Source organism: Sander lucioperca, chromosome 1, assembly GCF_008315115.2.
Source record: "Sander lucioperca isolate FBNREF2018 chromosome 1, SLUC_FBN_1.2, whole genome shotgun sequence".
Classification (NCBI taxonomy): Eukaryota; Metazoa; Chordata; class Actinopteri; order Perciformes; family Percidae; genus Sander; species Sander lucioperca.
The window spans coordinates 15476812-15501155 of NC_050173.1; the positions used below are offsets into that span (position 1 = coordinate 15476812).

The window sequence follows — 24344 nt, forward strand, 5'->3', positions numbered from 1 at the left end:
ACTACTCCTGCCGTAGCTACTCTTGTGGTGTGATTTCAGTTATTTTTCTTATTTAAATGCATAGTTTCCATGTTCCAGTGTTGTAATTGTTAGTCACCCAGCATTTGCTCTAGTCCTAAACCTATTTTTTGTGTTCTATTATCTGCAACCGCATGGTTTGGAAGTTTCCTTTGACCTAATTTATAATATAAAAAAAATTACATGGCTTGCTGATGGCCAGCCAGACTTTAGAAATGGATAATATTTGTATTTCACACTGAAGCTGTATGAACTAATCTATTCACTAAGGGCTTTACACAGCCACCAAAGGCCAAAGGGCATTAGTAAATGCCCTAGACCTCATATTCATTACTGTGTAGCAAAATGACTCTTTTGGACCCTGAATTTGGGCTCAGAGCCACTATAATCTACAGTAATGGTGGGTTATCATTTAATAATCTTGCATTGCCAGACCTTCCTCCACAGCGCTGCGGAGGAGGGTCTGGTTTGTGGTTTGTCCAAACAGCATTCCGGGATGGGAGAAAAACGTGCTCTGGTTTATTGGCATTTCTTTAAACAATTCACAATCGTCATAGGCGGTGCTAAGCAGCGGGCAGAGCCACGGTGCCTCTGCAAAATAGCCTCGGGAAGGAACTTGTTTTGGTGGAACATGTTCAAAGGTTGTTTTAGTCGTGCAACAGAAAACTCAGATTAGACAGATAGTCTAGCTAGCTGTCTGGATTTACCCTGCAGAGATCTGAGGAGCAGTTAACCATAGTCCTCATAAATCCACCGGAGTTTAAAATGCCAACACAAAGAAAGCGGACGGTACCAGACAGGCCGAAAAGAGTGACATCCGGCGGAATTTCCGGCAGCACCGGAGCAATCCCGGAAGTGGAACGTGGTGGATATAGATACATCACTTAATGGCCGTTCTCTCTATCACAATGCAACTTTTATACGACTGATATCTGGACACGGTGATAGAAAAATGCTGCGTACTGTAATCCAAACTGTGCTACTCTGTTCACAGGGATAAAGAAGATAGTGAATGTTCAGGGACTATTTTAAACCCATCGGGTGAATACAATGAACTACCTAATAAGATAGAAGTCCGCCTCTCCTGGGAATCCTGAGGACCAGGACTTTACCACAGCTTTTAGGTTACATCTCTCTCTCTCTCTCTCTCTCTCTCTCTCTCTCTCTCTCTCGCTCTCTCTCTCTCTCTCTCTCTCTCTCTCTCTCTCTCTCTCTCTCTCTCTCTCTCTCTCTCTTCTTGTTCCCTGCTTCTATTCTTGCCTATACCTCTCTGTGGAGACCAACATTCCCCTGGCTCTAGCCCATGTCCTAGACAGTGGTGAGAGACTGGTGTTGAGTTTCCCTGATCGTGTGAAGGAGCTGTCATGCCAACTTTACAGCACATTAATCATACAGGCAATGTGGCTAGAGATACTCTGTATCCTGTTCTGCTGAGTATTTATTATTAATAGAGACACAAATCCAAAGGATGAGACCACATTTGGTACTGTACACGTAAAAAATTCAAAAGCTACTAAAGAGACAACGACGTTAACCGAACAATAAATTTGTTTATTTTTCATTCTTGAAAGTGTTTATGAGAGCAGGAAACCATTAGATTAGTAGAGTGACCTTGTTGTACATTGGTTCACATTATTTGATTGAGCTCCATGATATTCATATGGCATTGTTAAAGAAAAAAAAACTATCTATAGTGAATCTAATGCATTTCTATACAATGTATACGTTTCTTAAACATTGTACCAAGCTTTTGCAAAGGACTTTCTTTCACAAAGCCACATTGCTGTATGCTTTAACTCGTCTATTGCAAATCTTACATGATGGATACAAAGGCTTGTCATTTACAGTACAGCTGTGTCATATTCATATTCAACTTAGTCTGGATCAACAGAAGTACATTTTCAGGATAAAGCCTGACATCGCGCACCAGATGTCTTCACCCTCCGCTCTCTGTGTGTTACCGTTCTCAAAATCTCTTCGATACAGGAAACACCAACAATACTTCGAGCTAGCAAGCTACAGGTTGGAAATGTTTTGAAGAAAATTTGGATCTTGCAAAAAGGCAGGCCTGCTTGGTTCTTTCTCTGAATGATTGTAAAGATTTACAAAGATTATGTTTACGACATTTCCTCTCTAACTGGGACCTTTTGGGACCGATTGGCGGTATAGCTATGGATGAAGTACATACACTGGTAAGAGCAAATTACATTTAACCATCTGTCCAGCTAATTTAAATAGCTCACGTTACTGTTTTGTGTGAACAGTTAACTTCATTTAATATTGTATGTGGTGTTTTCTTTTGCGGGGTGAAAATGTTCCACCGAAACAAGTTCCTTCCCGAGACTATTTTGGAGAGCCACCATCGCTGCGTGCGGAGCTTAACGTTGCCCAAGACGATTGTGATTGGTTTAAAGAAATGCAAACAACCCAGACCTTTCTTTCACAGCGCTGTGGAGATAGGTCTGACAATGCAAGACTATATTCAAACGTAACTAATTGTCTGTAATCTGATTACTGTAGATTAGGGCTGGGTGATATGGAGAAAATCAAATATCACAATATTTTTGACCAAATACCTCGATATCGATACCGCAACGATATTGTAGTGTTGACTATTGGTGCTTTCACAAAATATTTACACAATGAGATTTTTGATAAATAATCATCAGTAATGTGGATATAATGACTAAGTGGGTAAAGGCAAATAATAGAACAGTTACAACAGTCTGGTAAGTTCAGAAAATGACAGCACTTGTACTGTAATGCAGCCTTTAAAACCAGGAAAAGACAACACTTATGCCATATTACGATATCCAAAATCTAAGACGATATCTAGTCTCATATCACGATATCGATATAATATGTGTTAATATGTGTTTTTTTGTGGTAGTCCAGAATGCCATTAAATGTAATCATGTTGATATGTTACTCGCCCACCAAGCTGGCAGTAATTTGTTGCCTTGTTTATTATTCGCCTAATGGCAAAAGAACAACACTTCACCCAGAGTTTCCATTTAAAGAAAAGTCTTTTAATACATAAGTCCCATTTGCAAAAAAAACACGTAGAAACATTGGAAGACACTGCATAGGTACACTGTGTTCGCTACCTTGCAGCTACCTCCTCCATGAGACAAGTATGACAGTCTTTTTAACAATTATCAAAAAGATAGCAAGAAAATAAGCCATATTTATTTACCTTAATGAAACAGAAAAGCCTTCAAAACTGTAGTTTTTAAATTATACACTTTTGCCTCTTACAATAAATATGAATGATCAAACATTTATTGAAATGAACACACACTAAGAGAAAAAGACAAAGTCATAACAGTGACACCATGTACAGTTGTGCGTGTTGATTCAAAAAACCTGTCTGGGTAGGCTGAACTTCAACTGAACTACTCCCAGTAGTGCAATTTAGAAACTACAACAGTAGCTCCACAGAACTGAGACTCTAACATTGAATCCAATGTGGTGCTTTTAATGCATTTGTGCAAACATATTGATTGTGAAGACAATGTCTGATGTTTTCGGACTCAAAAGACAACACAAAAAGTGTATATTCATTTCAAAGGAAATGTGTCATATCTGCAGTGAGATAGGCTGTATCGAGTTGAAATGCCGATCTTGCCTAAACACTAATCTAAACCGTACATTAGCTTTGATATAAAATTACATAAATCGATCAATTATTTGTATGTTCAACAGGACTTGCATTACTTAAAATATTAAAATGATTGTGCGCATTGCTAGAACATCAAACCTGTCAACAATATTTTCCTTCAATTCAAACAAACACTTCTACCTTGTCCAACAAACCTTCAACTGATAATTAACATCGTCATTTAACCGACGCAGACCATCTTTCTTAGGTCCAAGTTCATCTTAGGTTCTGCAATTTAAAGGGCAATTCTAGTGTGATCTTTTATTTCTGCCACAAGGAGGTGAGAGCCAAGGAGCACATGCTTGAACCACAGGTGGTGGTTAAGGGTTAGTTTCCCTACTTCCTGTGCCCCCCTGTTCTAGTTTAATAAACAGATGTAGTGAATATACTTATACTTTGGCCAATAGTTTTACATGTTTTGGTCCATTAACTACACATTTTTTTCAAAAGGATTCTGCATTTGTAAGGAGAAACCTTTTTGTTTTGTTTTTAAACTGACCTTCTTGGTGTATTTAAGGATGCTCTGACAAAAGCATTGCATTGTACGCTATGCTATTGGAAAATCCAATTCAGGACACACATTTAGAGTAAACAAAGATGTTGTGGAAAAGATAATGTGAATTTGGTTGTGTCACACATTAAAAAACAGATTTTCTGCAGCTGCCAATTATAGATATCAGAGTCGTTGAATGCCATAATAATGAGTGTTTTCAAAACAGACCCTGGTTGCAAACGTATTATCTGGCAACAATTATGTAACTTTGACCAAACTTTTTTTTTTTTACTTCACTTAATTTAGTTTCAAGTCTCATTAAAGTTGATTTAGTCTAAATTAAGTCTAAATTGCATAGAAACCAGTAGATCCCATTCATACATCACTGGGGGCAAGTAAAGAAAAAGGTAGGCAATTCATAGTTAAAGCACTTAAACATGCAAAACCACCATCAAGGCAGATTATCCTTTAAGTTGTTTTCACGTACTCCTTATTAGTCATCTCCCTTGATAAGCCCAGCAGTAGGTGTAAGTCATCTCCTGTGTACAACGTTTGTACGTCTCTTTTTACAGCAAAATCGTTGTTCCTCCCAAAAAATCTTTGTTCCTCCCACAAAAGTCAGGTGTACACAACACATAAAACAAAATAAAATTGTCTTTCTAGACGTAATTCGTCTCATTGTCACTAAATCCAAAAGTGCTAGGAACCAACTACAAAATGTATTTCTTAAAAACAAAATCATCTATCTATAAACTGGATTCAAAGTATGATATTTGATTGTCACAACGTTAACACTAGAACCTGAGCCTTGTTTGTGACCCCTTCATCAAATAGAAGAAGTCATGTTAAATGTTGACATCCTGGGAATCCTTTTGTAATGCTGGTGCATGTCGCGCAATACAAAGTACTTTAATGCACACTGATAGTGTGTGTGTGTGTGTGTGTGTGTGTGTGTGTGTGTGTGTGTGTGTGTGTGTGTGTGTGTGTGTGTGTGTGTGTGTGTGTGTGTGTGTGTGTGTGTGTGTGTGTGTGAGAGAGTGAGTGAGTGTGCGTGTGTGTGCGTGTGCGCGAAATTATCTTCTATCTTCTATATCTTCTAATCGCTTTTATGGCAAATAAATGTAGGGACTGGACTTGTGGTGCCCTGTGCTCATAACACATGGCATAACATTCCGTGGACCAACCATCATGGACTGGCTCATGTCATGAGCGCTCTCAGCCCACGGGGGGGAGTCCATGGGCTCCCGCTTGATCGAATGGACGAGGCTGTGCCCTTTGAACTCATAAGTGTCGTGCTTGTTGTAGTCCGGGTGCATGTAGGCCTTGTGAGGGTCTTGTGAATAGTCCATGAGGTTGACTGATTGGTTGCTGCATAGAGAGTCTGAGTGAGAGAGTCTCTGAGGACTAAACTGGCTGTTATCATTGTTATTGCCCAAGTCTTTGTCGCATTTTAAGAGACGGCCGGTTGTGTTCCCGCTGTTGTTGACTGCATAGTTCTGATAGTTGCCGTTGTTGTACGGCGGGCTGATTCCTGCTTTCCCTCGCTGACAGGGCGAGTACTGCGGGTCATAATAATCTGCCTCTGATTTGAGATGGAGGCCTGAGCTCTGGTCGTATACCCCGTTACAATAGCGACGGTCGATGGCCTCTGGGTCGCGGCAAGCCCAGGGTCGCCCGTAGACATCGCCGCCGTTCTCAGAGTCCGAGTCTTGCTCTACCTTGATGGGTGGCATCTCAGGCATCAGATGGCCATCGTAGCATTCCCCGTAGTCGTTCTCATTCTTCACCAGGTCCACACAGTAGGCATCTGGGTCTGTGGGAATCTGGACATTCCCGTAGAGCTTAGAGACAAACACCTCGTTACCTCTGCCGCTTTGGCAGTTGGGGGAAAGGCGGTATGGCTTCCCATACTGGCCGGCCTTGTTCATGCGGTTGGAGGGGATGTAGCCGACACCCTGGCCCGCTCTCAGGGGACCTGAGTTCGGCCGCAGAGGCCAGCCGCCGCCCAGGCCTGGACTGACACCTTTATGGGGAGCCATAGTGGACTTGCAGTAGTTGAGGGGCTCCTCCTGGTTGTAGAAACCCTCAGGGCGGTACTTGAGGTTGTATTTGGAGAGCGGGGTCCAGGGAGTGTGGTGACCCCGCTGGGTAGCCCCAGGAGTGGGACAGGAGAGGAGGAGAGGGTCGGCTATGTCACCCATTCCTCCACTGAAGGAATGCCTCCGGAGGTGTTCCCCTCGCTCACTGTCAGGGAGAGGGATCAGGAAAAGGAGATCATTAGTCATGAAACAAGACAAACCAATCAGTGTAGATTATACAATGTTTCTGTAGACCTTGAGGACATTCAAGAAGCGATGATCTCTTAAACATATCATTGGTCTGCCCAGATATCTACATGGGAATGTCCACAAATGAAATGTTTTTTCTACTGATTGATGAATGACTCAAAACCCAAATATCTAGGTTTGGTTCACTTAAGTTCATGAGACAATCATTCCAAAAGTGACTCATCTTTTCCGGAGTTCATCTCATCTGAAAATTGAGAACAGAGTCAACATCCATAACCCAAAAATCAATGATGGCCCGCACTCCAAGTTTATAGGCAGAACATTGCAGTATACTTTAGTTTTAGACTTAAAAACACATTATATTTCTAATGTTGATTAATATGAAAGTGGAGATTTTTTTATTAAGGCTAACACCAGAAAGGGCTCAAGATTATTAAACATTAAACTAGAGTGTACTGTAAGAAGGCAGTGTTCTCATGCTGAAGACTCAACCCAATAAGCTTCATGGCCTCCAAGTCCAACCAGCCTGTCTACTTATAAGTAATTGGTATTTTTCTAAAGAAACCTGAATGATGCTGAGAAGGAATGGACAGCAGATGAGGTGGTAGGGCTCTGCTCCCTGACTACAGCTCAACTCCTGGCCTCTAAGCCTTCCAAAGTTGTTAATGATGCATGAAGCACATAGGGCCTTATCCAAGCTGAGACATGTATTTGCTCCTAATTGGCCACAGGTAAGGCGTCCAGCACTCATTTGGTTTAGTGTGAGAGCCTGCTGGGTGGGAAATGGCTTATTTTTGTGTTGGTAACTGGGCCCCAGGGTAAATGCTTGGGTGTTCATAAAGCTGTTGCTGGGCAATAAGCTGGTATCTCTCAATAAATAATACATGGGAAAGAATGCCCATGTAGTTTTTCATCACTCTAACACTGTTTTGGAATGTTTTTTATGCACCCTTGCCTCATGGATCTTAGTCAAGGCAGTTACTAAGTATGTTTTTACATGTAAACTGTACTTATTTACTAAAGTAAACATGGCGGCCCTTATGAATTATGAGGGCATCTCTTTGCTGACAGCTTTGGCCTTTTAAGGTCTACAATTTTGACCTTTACTTTTAGCTCCCCCAGTAGGCAAATCAGTATAATCTCTAGAGGAGAGAACAGGCTGTCAAAATGCATCAAACCTCAAGTTTGGACCAAAAGGTTCTGAGACATTAAGTTTGTGTTTAAAAGCTTGACCTTTAATTACAGTATAACACCCCTATTAAAACAGTCAGTGGATTTACACTAGGACACAGTGTGAATATACAGTACATCATCCCTCTTAAGGAATTTAAGTTAAGGTGATGTTGCAAGGATGTTACTGATGTGTATGAGGTCTCTTACTCATGCTCCAGTGCAGAGATAATCCCTCCACCTCCTCCCTTGTTCTTTCCCCGCATTAACATGTTCTTCATTTTCATCTCAGTGATGGAGGGCAGTAGGAGGGGTACACCTATGCAGAATAGAGCCATCTGGGGAGGCAACAAAGCCCCAGAGGCTGACTTCTTTTTCTGACCGTGGAGGAACTTCAATCGACCCTGGAACTGCATAGTCTGGGACAAAAGAGAAGAAGAATTGAGATATCCAATGATCTATATATCCTTTGCTTTTTGAAAAGTCCTGCATGTTATTGTTTATGTGCATGTCCAATTATAAATTAATACAGGATAGCATTAGCCTTTGAAAGTTAAAATGTATTAAACTGGTTTTCAGTTTGCTTCCAGGAAACATATAGAAAGTGTCAACCTTTGCTTCCTGAAAAATACTTTACATTTGATACACTTTGTATATCTCTATGTACTGTTTAAGAAAAAGAACCATGCACATGCTGGTAACCACATTACAGAGTATTTCAACAAGACACACGGGTATAGACACACAGCGGTGCTTTGAGCTAAATGCTAACATCACCATGCTATCATACTCACAGTTACAATGCTAGCATGCTGATATTTAGCATGTAATTTACCTGTTTAGCAAACAATGCAAAGTAGACCAAGAAAGAAAACTCTTCATTATACTTCATAAAGTATAAGAGTCCCAGGCTATGCTAACGGCACAGCGGTGCTTTGAGCTAAATGCCAACAACAGCATGCTAAAATGCTCCTAATGATGGTGAAGATAAACAGGTATGATGCTTACCGTGTTCTGTTCACCATCTTAGTTTAGCTTGTTAGCATGCTAACATTTGATAATTAGTACTAAACAAGTACAGTTGTGGTTGACAGGATTTTTATTAGTTATTTATTTGAAAGAGGTGGACAAAAACTGCCATCCATAAAGCTACTGTGGCTAGCAGGTGTGCTCAATAAAGCTAATTTTATTTCATTCTTTTAGCGGGGAAGTAAGATGAATTCATTTGAATAAGTACTGTGCATTACAAATTTGTTATGTCTTAACTGTAATTATGTTGACTGATCAATAAAAGAACCATACCAGTATTTGCTCACTACTTTGCCTATGTGCTTCAAGTACAAAAACTGCCATCTAGAATTTCTGTTGCGCACCCAACCTCAGTGCAACCAGAGCGGATTTGGTGATAGTGAACTGTAATGACCCTGATGAAATGGTCCAAACCCCATATTCTTATTGCTCTGTCATCAGGGCCTTTAGCTTTTCCACTGCTGTTCTCCAAACCACTCTAGTTACAGCCATGAGGAATGAACCAAGCTCCTACTCTGCTGCTGAGTCCAGGCACCCAATTGCCTCATAATGCCTTGCAATACTATAAATAACTGTACACACTACAATTAAAAATGAAATTGTGCTGTCCCAAAGGGGTCATACTACTTTTTATAGGCCTGGGTCTTCTCCCAGAAAGTGGGCAACATTTACTCCATATGCTTAATTTTCATTGCATATTCTGCAACTTTCTGTTTTGCGTGAACGTTAATGTACTGAAAACTGAAGTTACTATTCAGTTTAGCTGGCAGTTTGTTTCAGACCACTCACCAAGAATCCAGAGGTGCTGTCCAAGAGGCACCGGACTCTGGCAATGAAACATCTGTTGAGAAAGCAGGAGAGGTCAGGAGGAATTCCCCCTGCCTCCGGAGAATGGAACAGGCTGCTCACTACAAAGTCCTCACCTGAAATGTAATAGAGAAAGATGGAGGAGGAGAAGAAGAATTTAATTTGAATTGCAATTTGTGTGGCAACCTACAATGTGCTTCTCATGAAAAACGGAAAAAAGAACTTAAAGAGCAATCAATAATACGTTTAAAAAAAAATTAGGTGCATCTTCTTTCAGGATTTCTGTCAGTGTGTACAAGTCACTACACTGATGACATATTCTATATCTGCCTCAAAAGTAACAAGCAGAACTTCAAAATCAAATTGTGATTAAAATAATTAGCAAGAAATGTCAGTGATCATTATGAGAAGCCGCCTAGGCCAGAATTAAATACTTCACTTGCACATACATATATATGGGTACTAACCCCATGCACATACACACTTACTTAAGCACACACACGTACATACTCACACGTTATGCATGCATGTGCAAGTGAAGTATACATACTGTATAAGCGCAAGTGAAGTATCCATGTATGCGCAAGTGAAGTATATATGTATGCGCAAGTGAAGTATATATATGTATGCGCAAATGAAGTATATACATGCGCGAGCGAAGAATACATGTATGTGCAAGTGGTTAGTACCAGTATATATGTATGCGCAAGTGTTTAGTACCAGTATATATGTATGTGCAAGTGAAGTATATGTATGTATGGCTGGCCTGGGCGGCTTCTCATAGATCACCCCCATAACCACATTTTAACTAAATAGTTTGACCATGGCAAATGGTTCATCCCTTCCCAGTAAGCTACCCACCAGTCCCTGCAGCTAGCTGGCTGTCCTGGTGTGCTGACATCCCCTGTGGAGGGCACATGGCCCAGTGGAGCTGCCGTCTGAACTCCTGACGGTCGTCTATGTGGATGTAGTCAAACACATTCTGGTGCATCACGTCAGTCTGTGGGGAAAAATGAGAAATTATTTTAGTATGGTTGTTGAGGAAATTTGTACGTACAGTATATATAGTCATAAAAAGTCAGGCAGATACATTTGTAGTTTTAAACTCTCTCTGTCATCTTCTAAAAGTCTAAAGAACCATGAGATTGCGGGTTTAAAGCACCATCCTCAGACTGTCTTTGGACCACTGTTTGCTGCCAACAGTGCAGTTTGGAGGGGGGGGATTCCTCTTGTTATGGCTCTGATACACTCAGTCTGCCTCAGGATTCCCAGGGAGCGTTCTAACCTCCCCACCACACATATAAGATCTATACTGTACACACAAAGTGTCACACACACACACACACACACACACACACACACACACACACACACACACACACACACACACACATATTTAGTACAGTAACACTGGCCGCTGTAGGGCCAGTGAGGGCAGCTGTGTTTGTCAAACATCGCGTGACACCAGCTCCCGAACGGCAGTCCAGCCCAGCTTGCGCTCCCCACACACACACACACACACACACACACACACACACACACACACACACACACACACACACACACACACACACACACACACACACACACACACACACACACACACACACACAGTGTGAGTCGGGTTCCAGCCCACTCTCGTCATGCCTCTCTCTCTTTTCCAGCAATAGCTTTGCTTTCTGTCATTCCATGACAGATTCCACAGTAAAATGTTCAACCTTCTCCTCTTCCTTCTCTCCCTCCTCCCTGCACTCTCTCCATAATTTCCACACTGGTGGCACGCGAGGGTTTTTGATCGCCTGCCTCTGAAAACACAATCTGTTCCCACCGTCTTCGGCGGGCGCTTCGTCCTGTGGTTTGGTTCCCTACCGGCAGTCGGGCAGACAGACGGATCGAGTGACTATTGTTTATGTTTCTCGTAAAAAACACAGGGAGGAAAAGAAGAGGGGAAAGAAATGAGAATAAGTGATATTTTCGCTGACCTTCAAAGGCTAACTGCCCCAGTAACAAATGGGATCAAAGGCCAGTGGAGGTTTTCTGCTCTTCTCCAGGGCTTTCTTGTGGTGCTACTTAGTGAAGCGTTCTCTTTTTTCCCTGTGGTATATTAGGGATAAGTGTCCTTCTGACTGCAATTGTGGGCTCAAAATTATGTAACATGTTGTCAAGGCCTTAGAGGCAAACTATGTGACTTAAAAAACAACAAATAGCTCCTTTGCTAGAATTGAACATGTGGGAAAGGCTAAGAGAATGTTTTTGTGACCGTCTCTGAAATATAATGATGATCTGTGAGTACTTATTTATTTATGTACTGCAAGGACAGACTGTTCACTGTCAACAACACATTCATTCTTAGGTTTCTCAATTAGAATGAGTATGGATTCTCTGCCTCTGGTGATCAAACATCACAGTATTACACAAAATGCTTGGGCTGCTTTGTATGCTGGGATGCTCTTGCTGTTACTCTTGACCATATTAATTATGTGTTTGCATTTATCGAATTAAAAATGTTGATGTGGAATGATTGGTGTTATGAATAGAACAAGTCTTACATACAGTACAGTCACTGTTGTGTTCTGTATACTAAAAGGCCCTGTTGTGGTTGTACTGGCATGAGTTGGTGAATTTGTTTGGTCCAGACTAAAATATCTTAACAACTATTGGATGAATTGCTATGAAATGTTGTGCAGACATTCATGCTCCCCAGAGGATACATCTTGCAGAGATTGGTGATCCCCTGATTTTTAATAATAATTTTCACTTCTTCCGTTACTTTGGTTTATGACGAAATACTTACAAAACAAATGGCATTCTAATCAATAATTCTAATTCAATACTGTGCAAATTATTTTTGTCATTGTCATTAAGAGCATTTTAGCATGCTGTTGTTGGCATTTAGCTCAAAGCACCGCTGTGCCGTTAGCATAGCCTGGGACTCTTAGTCCTATTTATATGAAGTATAATGTGTAGTGATGTGTATGTGAAGTATAAATAATAATAACAGTTTTCTTTCTCGGTTTACACATGCACACATTTTATGCACCTTACAGTTTTTATTTCCTTTGTCTGTCTCTAGTGGCTCCCAAGGCATGCAAACACACACACACACACACACACACACTCATGTGCACACAGACACATACTGTGGCTGGATCTTTCAGACCGCTTTGGTTTGCTTGTCGATTTCATGGCGCTGGGTTGCTGCCCCCGTCTGCTCGTAAGCCATGTGGGAGCGCTGTAGCAGTAGAATTTCTTTTCTTTTTTTCAGTGTGCTGTGTGTGTGTGTGTGTGTGTGTGTGTGTGTGTGTGTGTGTAAGCAGACATGAGGGCAAAAGAAGGGATTTTAACAGTGAAAAGCACTCTATTCATGGTTTTAAAGGAGAGAGATGATTTTAGCATGGCAGGACAGGCTGGCCGTGTTGAAATCATCCATAATTGATGACTGGGTGTAGCTGTCGGAGAGGAAAGAAGCTAAACTGTTGGTGACTTATCAGCGCCCGCACACACACACAGACAGCCACAGAATGTATCTCAGGGTGAAACGGAGGTCTTCACCTTCCTGTGGCCTCTTAGCTGTGACTTAGGTTCACTTTACCCTCTACATAGAGTTATCAGACACTGAAAGAGAGACCTTTCCTCAGGCTCATTAGCCGTAAGATGAAAAGTAAAGAAAGCGGAAAGGAATGGATGGAAGAGAACATATCGGCTAAGGTGAAAGAGGGGAATGTTGAACTTGCTCAATAATGGCAGATACTTCTGACACTTGTTGCATGAAAACTTTGAGACGGGCTACAAGAGAGGCTTACCAAAACTTTGAGACGGGCTACAAGAGAGGCTTACCAAGGGGATATCAATAGATGTCGCACACCTCCAATATGATGAAAAGTGTGGCATCTGTTTGACTATACATTTAGTTTATTGTTCCAAGCTTTTAAAGAAACAGTTCAACATTTTGGTAAATAGGCTTATTTGCTTTACTGCCTTCTAACTCTTTCTAACTTAGAGAGTTAGATGAGAAGATCAATACCACTTCACATGTGTGCTGTAATTATGAAGCTGGATCTAGCATCTGGTTAGCTTAGCTTAGAATAAAGACTGAAAACAAAGGGAAACATCTCCAAAGGTAACAAAATCCGTCTAAGGCTCAGTATGTTTAATCTGTACAAAAACCGAAGTCTAAACACAATTAGTTTGATTTTTATATGTACTTAGTACTTATTATTTATGATGTATACATTGATATTACCTAGAATGTGAGACAACATGACCCTAACAAGAAATTGATGAATGTCAACATTTTTTTTTTTTGCATTTTTCATATTGGCTGTGGTTGTTGTCAGGAGCCTAAATTCCTGAAATAGTTTTATGGATTCATGTTACATTAGCCACAGGCAGGAGCCCCTTGGACGACTGACAATAAGTCCAAAACTTGATAAGATGGTCTACTGAGTAAAGAGGGAGGAACTAACAACACACCTCCTTTTTCAGAGAAATGTTATGCATTGCAGCTTGGAAGATGACACCGCCTACTAATCTGTCTGTTTAGATGTTCATCATACAGTGTTGTACCATCATTATACAGCATGTTACAGTATTGTAAACAAAATATTTTTGAGACGTTCAACTCACCTGATGAAATCCAAGATAGTCCACAATGGTTGAAGAGGCATAAAAAACCATGCCATCACTGCTCACCACCAAGGCAAAGCCTGTAAGAGACTACACAGAGAGAGACAGGAATAAGCAGTGACTCAGGGCAACTCATGCAGCAAATAAACTCAAGTGCATCAACTACATTATAGACAAACACAAACAACTGTATTTACTCGCTCTAAAAGCTAACTTTAGGTGGCATTATTGCATGATTGCACCCAGCAGAAACACAGTGCAACAGAACCAAACGGTTATTATTTACAACCCAACTGTGGTTACAGTCATTACTGTACAATTTTTTAAAAGCAAAACACAGCCAGAATTTGACTCTAGCCAGACTTTTAATGTTTAATTTATATCACTCTTTCCATAATTCTCAGAACAGCAAATAACAGTAAAAATGGAACAAAAGATTGAATAATACTGGACACTGGAGCAGAAATGAAAGACAGATGGTTATGGAAGTGAGTGGGCCAAATAAAACTTGCTGATTTGTAATGATAAATATTGCTTTTGAAAGACCTTTTCGAATATTTTCTGGTGTTATTTAGATTCATGTTATTTTGAAAGCAGTTAACTTGAAGATGATATACACTCCAATTTGCTCCTCTTTAAATGCATGTATTTAACTTTGATAATTAAGTCTGTTTGAATGGTAACATGCTTTGATTTGTGATACCAAACACGTTGATTAAAAGCAGACAAACTCCACAAACACTCTCTTGTTCGCGCTTTCTCTCTGTACACAGACACACCCGTGCTGTGCACACATGGGGGAATAATGTGTTTGGCCAACACAGCTTACATAGACAAGTGTTAATTAAAAAGACAATTTAAATAAATACATAACTGGCTTCAGTCAAATAAGGAGGAATGGACAGATGGAGATGGAAGCAGGAGTGTGAGAGAAAAAAGGAGAGGTCTTCCAGTGTATGTGTGTGTGTGTGTGTGTGTGTATGTGTGTGTGTGTGTGTGTGTGTGTGTGTGTGTGTGTGTGCACGCGCACAGCTGTGATAGCGTGACAACTGCAAGGCTACTTGACTTGCGTGAATGCTACTGCCAGAGTCTGTCATCTCTATTTTACTGCGATACTATGCAGGTCTTCTATTGTGTATGTGTGTATTCTATGTGTTATATATCCCTGTGCATGTCTTCTAGTGTGTGTGTGTGTGTGTGTGTGTGTGTGTGTGTGTGTGTGTATTCTATGTGTTATATATCCCTGTGCATGTCTTCTAGTGTGTGTGTGTGTGTGTGTGTGTGTGTGTGTGTGTGTGTGTATTCTATGTGTTATATATCCCTGTGCATGTCTTCTAGTGTGTGTGTGTGTGTGTGTGTGTATTCTATGTGTTATATATCCCTGTGGCCTCTAGATTCACACTCACTCCCTCACTTTCTCCTAACATTGATCTGATTGCCTTAGCGAGCAGTGTAATGCTCTGCTCACTGCACATGCTCCATCCTAACCACACAATAGACTCTGAAACCTGTCTGTGAATAGAGCAATTTGTCCCAGAGGTATTTGAGTCATACTGTGACAACGTCTCTGTGACAGACAAATCTCTGTACTATGATATATGACAATATGTGGAAAACATAATATGATGGAGAGGGAAACAGAGATAGGAAGATGACTCCAGTTCTTAGCGATGCAGATGCAGATGTTGTTTGACAAGTTCAACTGGCACATGTTCATAACATCCAGGGGGAGGGTGACCGCCCGCAGACTCAGACACACAATAACAGACACACAGCTTTCTGCAGCAAGCACTCAAAAATAAATGATGCTACCACTTCAGCGAGAAATAACACAAACATATCTGATTTCAAACAAGCACTTTTCCTGATTATGAACCTCACTGTGCCTGTCACAAAAAAAAACTTTTGGACTGCTCTGAAGCTTTTGAAATGTGGGACCAACATAGATTAGAAGGGGTTTCCAATATACTTAATATATTGGTCATCTGGTAACAGTTTGGCATTGTCAAATCTAATATACTTATGAAAACAGTGCTTTGAGTCCAAATCCTAAATGTCAATGTTGAATATATGAACATGTCTGGTTTTTAGACCAAGAATTTGACTTTCTGGGATGTTTGCTGTATTGAAACCTTGTGTCTAAGGAAAAAAAAAATTGCATATACAATGCAGTAAAAAAAAGTAACAATTATAGCTGCGATGGACGGGGCATTTTGAGTAGAAAAAGGAAAAAAAGCAGAGAATGGAGAAGAGGAAGAGAAGAAAAATGGCAAATACACGAGCGCTCTGTCAGCAGAAGTGCCAAACATTCCTGCTCATCACGTTGATTATGCCCAAGGAACAGGCCTACTGTTTAAGTGAGGGTTGATGAGTGGTGTGTAGGGGATTGAAACACTGAACCTCTCACTCTGAAAACCAGTATCAACCTTGTTGAGAGCTACAGCTCCTTCGTGTTAATCTATGACACAAACTAATGAGCTGATCATTTCAGACAGGTGTGTTGATGCTCAGGAAGGTGTCCAAAGCACAATGGCTGATTAGGTATAATATGATCACCTTGTAACTTTTAGGGCTTGAAGTCACAACCTTTGGGTCTGAAGCAAAGTGCTGATCTCATTGAGCTACTGGCCAGACACTTGTAGCTTGGATGGTTAAGACGGTCAGAAATGTATTAATCAATTTGTTTTTTGGGTAGTAAGGTCTGTAATTTATTTTATTAAGTAATCTGAGTCAATGGAATGGAACTTTTAGGAAAAATCAGGTACTAGCAGGATTGTACTTTTTTATTCAGCAAAGTTATTACACATATAAATTTCAATACGGTCATAATGACCGTCATGGCTGTTCTAGTGTTAATGCAGACACATTTAAAATATGCAGGACAGTTGTCCACAGCACAATGCCTGATTAGATAGCTATATGTATGATCATCTTGTAACAACAGGGGTTTCAACTCAGAACCTTTGACGCCATAGGCAGGTGCTCATTACAGGGAACTATCTGGGTAATGACACAAGTGGCCTCACAACATCTAGTAGACAAGGGGCAAGATTGCATGAAAATGAAGAATTTTAAACTACTGAAAAAAATTCATTTCTCACTAGAAAATTTTGAGAATGTGTGTACTTGGTTAAGACAACATAGAGATGCCTGTAATATATTTTCACAAAGATCAATAAATGACAAACTGATGTTTAAAGATTCACTAATTTGCATTGACTGCAATGGCATTGATGAGGACACAATTCAAACATGTTTTTTAAATTCACTTTTTGAGATAAAATTCTGGAATTTTGCAGACTAAATCTAAAGTGATCTTCGAATGTTGTGAATTTTTTCCATAAACATCACAAATTTAGTTTGGAAGAAATTGCTGAATTTTGTTTACACTACTGTATGAATGTTTTAATGCACTGTGGGCTCAATTTGTGATAAACCAAAAATCTGACTACAACTTTTGTGGAGAACAGTTTGGATATGAAGTTCCCAAGTTTGATGTCAATAGATCAAAACCATAGACTGTTAATGAATTAATGGACAAAGCATCCGGTTCGGCGAAGTGCTGCAAATGCGAAGTGCCTTAAACCTGCATTCTATCTGAATTCCAGCAGGGGGCGACACCTGCGGTTGCAAAAGGAGGTCGGTTTCTGTAGAAGTCTATGAGAAAGTGACCCACTTCTCACTTGATTTATTACCTCAGTAAACATTTTCATAATGAGTTTATGGTCTCAATCGCTAGTTTTAAGTCTTCTGCTACACAGAATGATGTTCATTTTTTGAATTATGGTCCCGTTGATTTTAAAATCGGCGATAAAGCAGGGGGTGTTTTAGGGCGTGGCTATGATGTGATTGCCAGTGAAAGTGTGTAACGTAACGTAGAGTGTAAGCAGCTCCTCCCTCACTCCTCCCTCTCGTCTAAAATCGTCACATCCGCAACCAGGATGGCTGCGCCCGTAACGGCAAACTCATCGACGAATAGCAGATCTCCACAAACCAATGGGTGACGTCACACATGCGCTGTCCATTAATATACAGTCTATGATCAAAACATGTGGGAGGAGATAGTTTACGAGGTAGGTTTTTAAGTTTAGAATTTTAGATGGCTGCTGTAGCGCCACCTTCAGGACTATTAGCACACAAATCACACTGATTAAGTTTGGCACGGGACTGGACTTTTGTGCAAAGTTTGGTGATTTCTTTACACAAGGGAACATGGATTTCTTAGGAAGATGAAGAATAATACTATATAATACTGGCAAAAATAATAGGGTCCACGCAGCCTTGCTGCTCGGCCCCTAAAAATATGTCCAGTTACATAATTCTTCTTCAACAAGCAGCTGAAAATTTAATACATGACTCAGTGATCTGGGATTAGGAGAACCTGCAATAGATTAGCCTGGGAAAACCCTGACGAACTTCTGGCAAATTTGAGATTTGCTCGACCTGAATCTACTTGTATGCAATGTTGCCTGTAGGAGGTTCAACAAGGCCATAAAAAGGCCAACATTTACATTTTTTTGCCAGTTCACCTTTCTTCTCCATTCCTCTTCCAAGTCATTGAAATGCCACAGTAAATTTCTGCGACCCATTTTTCTTTTTTAAGGACTTTGACATTTTTATTCTTCTGGAACAAATAGGCCTTGGACTTGAGACCTGAAAGAGTATGCAGGCAAAACACTATATTTTGTAAGTTGATTACTGTAATTGGCTTTCCAAAGTAAAATTCTTGGCAAATATACTATAGATGAATGCAGTGCATTTATTTTGCACATGTCCAAAACTATTATGGGAACACCCATCCATTTAATTTGGAATAGGACAGGCCATTTACACTGTAATTCACAGAGAAAAAACTAGCAAAAAGCCTTTACAACTAGAAAAGCAATTATTCTTTTCTTTATAAAAAAAAACAAACAAACATCCAAGCTAAAGACCAAGAGAGAGAGACATTTAAATCTATATTATAAAGTAGGAAAATAGAAATAGAAAGAAAAGAAACAACTGAGAAAGACAAAGAAAATGGATTAATATCGGCTGCATTGTGATGCATGCTGTTTTTTGTGTTTTTTTCTCAATTCACATTTCCCTCTCTTCCTTGCATACTAAAGTCTTTAGGTAATGGAAACAGGCACCTGCTGCTGGCCGACTCCGCCACATATCTGCAACTAAGACGCCCCCGGCTCCCATAACTGCCCCTGGGAAACTAAAAAGCTTTGACTTACAAATTCTTAAGAGGCGCTTTGCACGCAGAGCACAAAATAAAATATTGGTTCACTGGATTTGGAAGCAAGGGAGAGTAGGGGAAGAGGTGGATGGTGGTGGTGGTGGTGGGGCAGCCTTGTCTCATTGTTTTAACAGAGTTTCTTTGGTTTTGCTTCTGTCTAGCTGTCAGAGTAAGATGAAAGCGGTGCTGATGAGGTCATGACAAACATGGAGACCTTCTGCCATCGGGAACACACCCACATCCTACACACACATACTAAGGATAGAAGAATGTGGGGTTCTGATATATTGAATGATAATTGAAAAAAAATGTTGGATAATGAGTGAAACCACATGCAGTAACACATAAGAAACACATTGTGGCTCTAGTGAGGGCAATGACCATCTTTTAGTTGGTGGGTCCACCGCTTTGGCCCAGGAATATCTCAACAACTACATCAAATACTTTGTTTTGTGACCAAATACCTGCAAAACTAATGCAATTCCTGTCAGCCTCAGCTGTACTTTGTGTGAAGTACAGTACTGATAAGCAAATGTTACCATGCTAAACTTAGATGGTAAACGATGATAACATATTGCGTGACATCTTCATGTTATCAGCCAATTTCCATCTATATGTATGTAATGCAAATTCTAACCAGATTTCCAGAAAATGGGTGAAATAAGATGCAAAGTAATCCTCATTTCAACCCACTACTGTATTTAATATTCAAATATTGTTTCATTAAGACAAACCCTTAAATAGTAAAAAGCTGGTAGTGCCAATTCTCCAACTATTGCAGAAAAAGACGGTTTAATAAGATGATTTTATCATATTCATAAGAGTGCCAGTCAAACTTTAAATGAATGAAAACAATGTTGAAAACGTGATGGTAATATGTGTTGTGAATCTGTTGCATTCCATTCTGTGAAAACTCTGAACAAATCCTCTCTCATCTAATTTTTCTTGGTATCATAAATTTGTATCATAAATTGTTACACTGTTTTCCTTCCTGAAGATTTATCAGTGTGAAGCTACCTTGAATCAATCCTCCCTTTCCTTTGGTGCCTCTTTCTTATATATCTACTCTCCCGTCATCAAAGTGAATGGAGGGATTGTTGTATGTACAGTATATCAGAATCAGAATACGGTTTATTGCCAAGTCAGTACTTACAAGGAATTTGCCTTGGCAGTTGGCGCATACATAAACAAATACGCATATTGAACATTAATATGAAATAAACACAAAATACAGAAACAAATATATACAAAATGGCTGTTTTTTTTTTCACCTAAGCAAAGCATAAAAGAATTTTGCAATATTTCGAATTCCTGGCATTTCTACTTAGGCTTTTATGCAAAAGTTGAAAACAGGTGGATGGAAACACACTTATGGTCATTGTAAGCTTGTAGCATGTTAGTCACTAGCATTGCTGTAGACTTTTTTACGCTTACGTTATTTAGATGTTTCATATTTTATAGAACATGTATCTATATAAAAAATGTAATATTGCAAATGCAATATATACAATAACGTATACAATATATGGTGTATGTATTGAGTATCAACCTCCAAAAACCCCTATTGGTCAACACTTAGACAAACATTCATAAGCAGATAATAAAACAAAAACAAACTTACACCATATCTCACACATACAAAGTCATGCAGCCCTACCAAACACACACAAACATATCCGTCTCTTCCTCTCTCGGGATCCCATCACCATAACAACAAATACACAGTTTGCTGTGAGGCCCTGGTGCAGGTTGAGTCACGCAACGGTAGGCAGCACATCACTACGGTCAATCTATCCTTTTGTTTGCCGCCCCATTGAGACAACCTAACACGTTAACAGAAGCATCAGTGGATCAGCTCGGCTCTGTGTCTGTGCGCACACAGTTTGGTTGTCCGATGATCAGTGTCATATGTTGTTCGACAGCCATTAGGATATTGAGTGTGTAGCAATGATCTGATGCTAAAGCAATTCCCATGTAGCGTGCTGCGGTATGTGTCTGATTATGACATCCTGTCCACTGTTATGCCTTCAACAGAAACACTTGCCTTTCTAGGAATTATAGTAAACAACATATCTTATCTATCTAAGTTTCATGTAAAATATATTCAACAACATAGCTGAGTACTCCTGGGTGTCCTGATATCATGTCAAAAAAATCCAAGAAATGACTCATACCCTTAAATATATGCACTTATAATAATCTGTGTTTAAATCTGAGTAAAGATCTGAGGTCAACTGACAAAAAACAAATCCCCTATTTGCTCTGATTACTGTTGACAGGCTTGGTGTGTTCTTCTCACTCTCTTCTGCTCACTTTCACACACGACCACATGCATTCAGACAGAGATGCTCTCACACAGACACACACACACACACACACACACACACACACACACACTTGACTGGCTGCTCAAGCCGCCAGCGTGTGTGAGTCCCCACCTCCTCCATCAGCTCTGACACTCCCGTCTCATCCTTATGTCACGCAACACCACAGCTCTGCAAAGGAGGTCAGAGCAAAGGGCGAAGGGCACACACACACACACACACACACACACAAACACAAAAAGCCCTCCCTCCCCTCTTCCCAATTCACACTCCTGACTGGCGTGTATTCAAGCTAGTGAGCATTTCATCAACGGTACAACACAAAAGGCAACGATATAATACTAGCATAGCAAAAACCGATGGGCAGTATTTGTATACAGACTCTGTTGACAGAATTATTCCATGTGGTTTCTTACTTCCAGGAGGAGGCTGCTTTCATTGACGGTGGTGCCCAGGGGAATGCTCTCTTTCCGGGGTTCAGGGTTAGAGGATGCTGTGCTGATGCCGTGCTTCCTGGAAGGCTTCTCATTGTTCGCTATAAAAAAGAAAAAGAAAATGGTAAATTGGCTGGAATAAGGGACTTATTTATGTTAAAATAATAATAGCAATAATAGCAACCCGTTGGATGTAAGGGTGTAAAAATAAAAATGTTGTTCAGTCTGCAAGTGCAAGTGCAGGTGGAAATTAAAAGAGCAGCCGCGAACAAAAGAAGAAAATCAGAGTCTTTCATTTTTATTAACCGTACACAGACAGGGATATGTGCTCATATATGCTGCGTTCAAAGTCGGGAAAGTAAAATCAAGCACACCTCATATAGGTCTTGAAGTTATTATTTTGTACTCAGAATACAGAGTATGTGCGTAGAGCACTGTCAACACAGGAAAAGGTTACATTTAAAGTATGCTTGCCGATTCTCCCACAACCTCTGTGATGTGGCAGTGAGAGAGTTGGACCGACACTCAGACATGTGGCCGGCACATTAACTGTATCAGTCTCCTTTTGCACTGCACTAACACCAGGTATTAGTCTGTGTGGTGGGGCCGTGTAACAAAGCAAAACAGTGGAAGATTTTATGACTTTACAGGATTCTTCTCACACAATATAGCCACACGCACATGCAAAGCTCACTGATACACACAGAGTGAAGTAGAATGCAGCATTTAGTGGGTTTGGGACAACTGGTTGATTATCAATATAATTGTTAAAATTGACTTATTTGCACTGAAACAAGGGTCTGCCATGTTCGTCATCATTTAAGTCTGTTAAGACAAGCTGCATCCTTACTGAAGTGTCCTTATAAAAAACATTGAACTCTTTCCAATTCCAGTGCTGCTGGTCTCTAGCTGAGCCTGAGCCTTAGTTTTTACTGTAATCTCTTCACACACACTGTACTGCAATTAAAGACAATCAGCATGTCTCACTCACTCTCCTGCTCCTGTGTGCCATGTGATATTTTAAAAAAAAGAAAGAAATATCTACTAAAGTTATAAAAATATCACAAGCAAGTCACGCTCCATCAACCACTACACATATGCCGTGTTCTTTCCGCCGCCGTAGAGTAAGGCCTACCTACTACCATGCCAGAGTGTGTACACATGCAATTAGCCTACACGACTGTGGCGTGCAGAACTGTCACATGTGCATTGGTGACGTGTGTGTTGCGTGTTGGAGACATGTTTGCGTGTTTCTCTTATGGGTGTGCTGTCAGGGGGCATGTGGCTCACTACAAGAGATCAGCCCTTCGCTCCGTCACTCATTGTAGCAGGCACAGATTAGTCACGCAACACAAACACACACACACACACACACACACACCATAGACTCACTACGAAAAACGATCTAAGTACGAATGTATGCATCTTCTGATGCTTCGTATAGTCCCCACCCCCACCAAATAACCCCATTTTTCCGTCTTCCATTCCTCCCCCTTTAACCTTCTACCATCGCCTGTCCTCTGTCTATCCCTCCCCCCATCAACTCTTCTTCTACCCTCCTCCTCCTCATCTCTCCACCCTTTCTTTGTTCAACTCGGCATCGCAGGCGATCGACAACCGATTTCGTGATGGCAAAAGTATTCCCCTTCTCTTAATTCCACCCTGAAGCACGCAAAGCTAATGCGGCTTTTTTTTCCCCCCTCTATCCATACATTTGTCTGGATTTACTTTTTTCACATTTAATCATTTATTCCCCCAGTTGCAACATCAGTTTTATTCAGGCTATGAGTGAAAATACAGTTTTTTCTGAATTGCTAAAACACTAAACCCCTATTCTCTGAACCACAAGCTCAGTGGCCTAAACCCATTTGTTAAATCAATCACTCTTCTTGCAAAACTCTAAACACATTTCACACTGTGATGCTAAATGGTTAACACGGCCAGCAAAAGTTAAACACAACTGCAACACAGTTGACTCCAAATTGTACACACATGTTTGTACTGAGGTGATCAAACCAATAGTAGAGAAGATAAGCCAGTTCAGAGTGCAGAGGGGACACAGGAGCATTGAACGCTGATGTTTGATTATGCGGTTTCACAATATTTTTTAGTGTACTGTCATGTGGTTTTCATTTTGTTTTCTTTGTTCTTTGGCTTTTTGCAGTTGGACTACTGTATTGTTCTACAAGTGCCTAATATAGAGACATTCAATATCGTAGTACTTGCACTACTTGCAGTATAAAAGTTATTTACTGTACAAGTTGTGATAT

At 40.4% G+C, this 24344-nt stretch overlaps 1 protein-coding gene across 1 annotated transcript in view; it reads right to left on the reverse strand.

The window, feature by feature from the left end:
- Positions 1–3025: 3025 nt before the first annotated feature.
- Positions 3026–24344, reverse strand: part of LOC116055752 — a 73486-nt gene continuing 52167 nt past the window's right edge. Inside the window, exons 4-11 of the mRNA XM_035999397.1 lie at positions 22057–22175; positions 14093–14182; positions 10328–10466; positions 9449–9582; positions 7841–8049; positions 5246–6416; positions 5174–5209; positions 3026–5078 (exon numbers count right to left, since the gene is read on the reverse strand). Coding sequence (XP_035855290.1) covers positions 5279–6416; positions 7841–8049; positions 9449–9582; positions 10328–10466; positions 14093–14182; positions 22057–22175 — 1829 coding nt within the window. The 3' untranslated portion in view covers positions 3026–5078; positions 5174–5209; positions 5246–5278. The remainder of the gene's footprint in view (positions 5079–5173; positions 5210–5245; positions 6417–7840; positions 8050–9448; positions 9583–10327; positions 10467–14092; positions 14183–22056; positions 22176–24344) is intronic.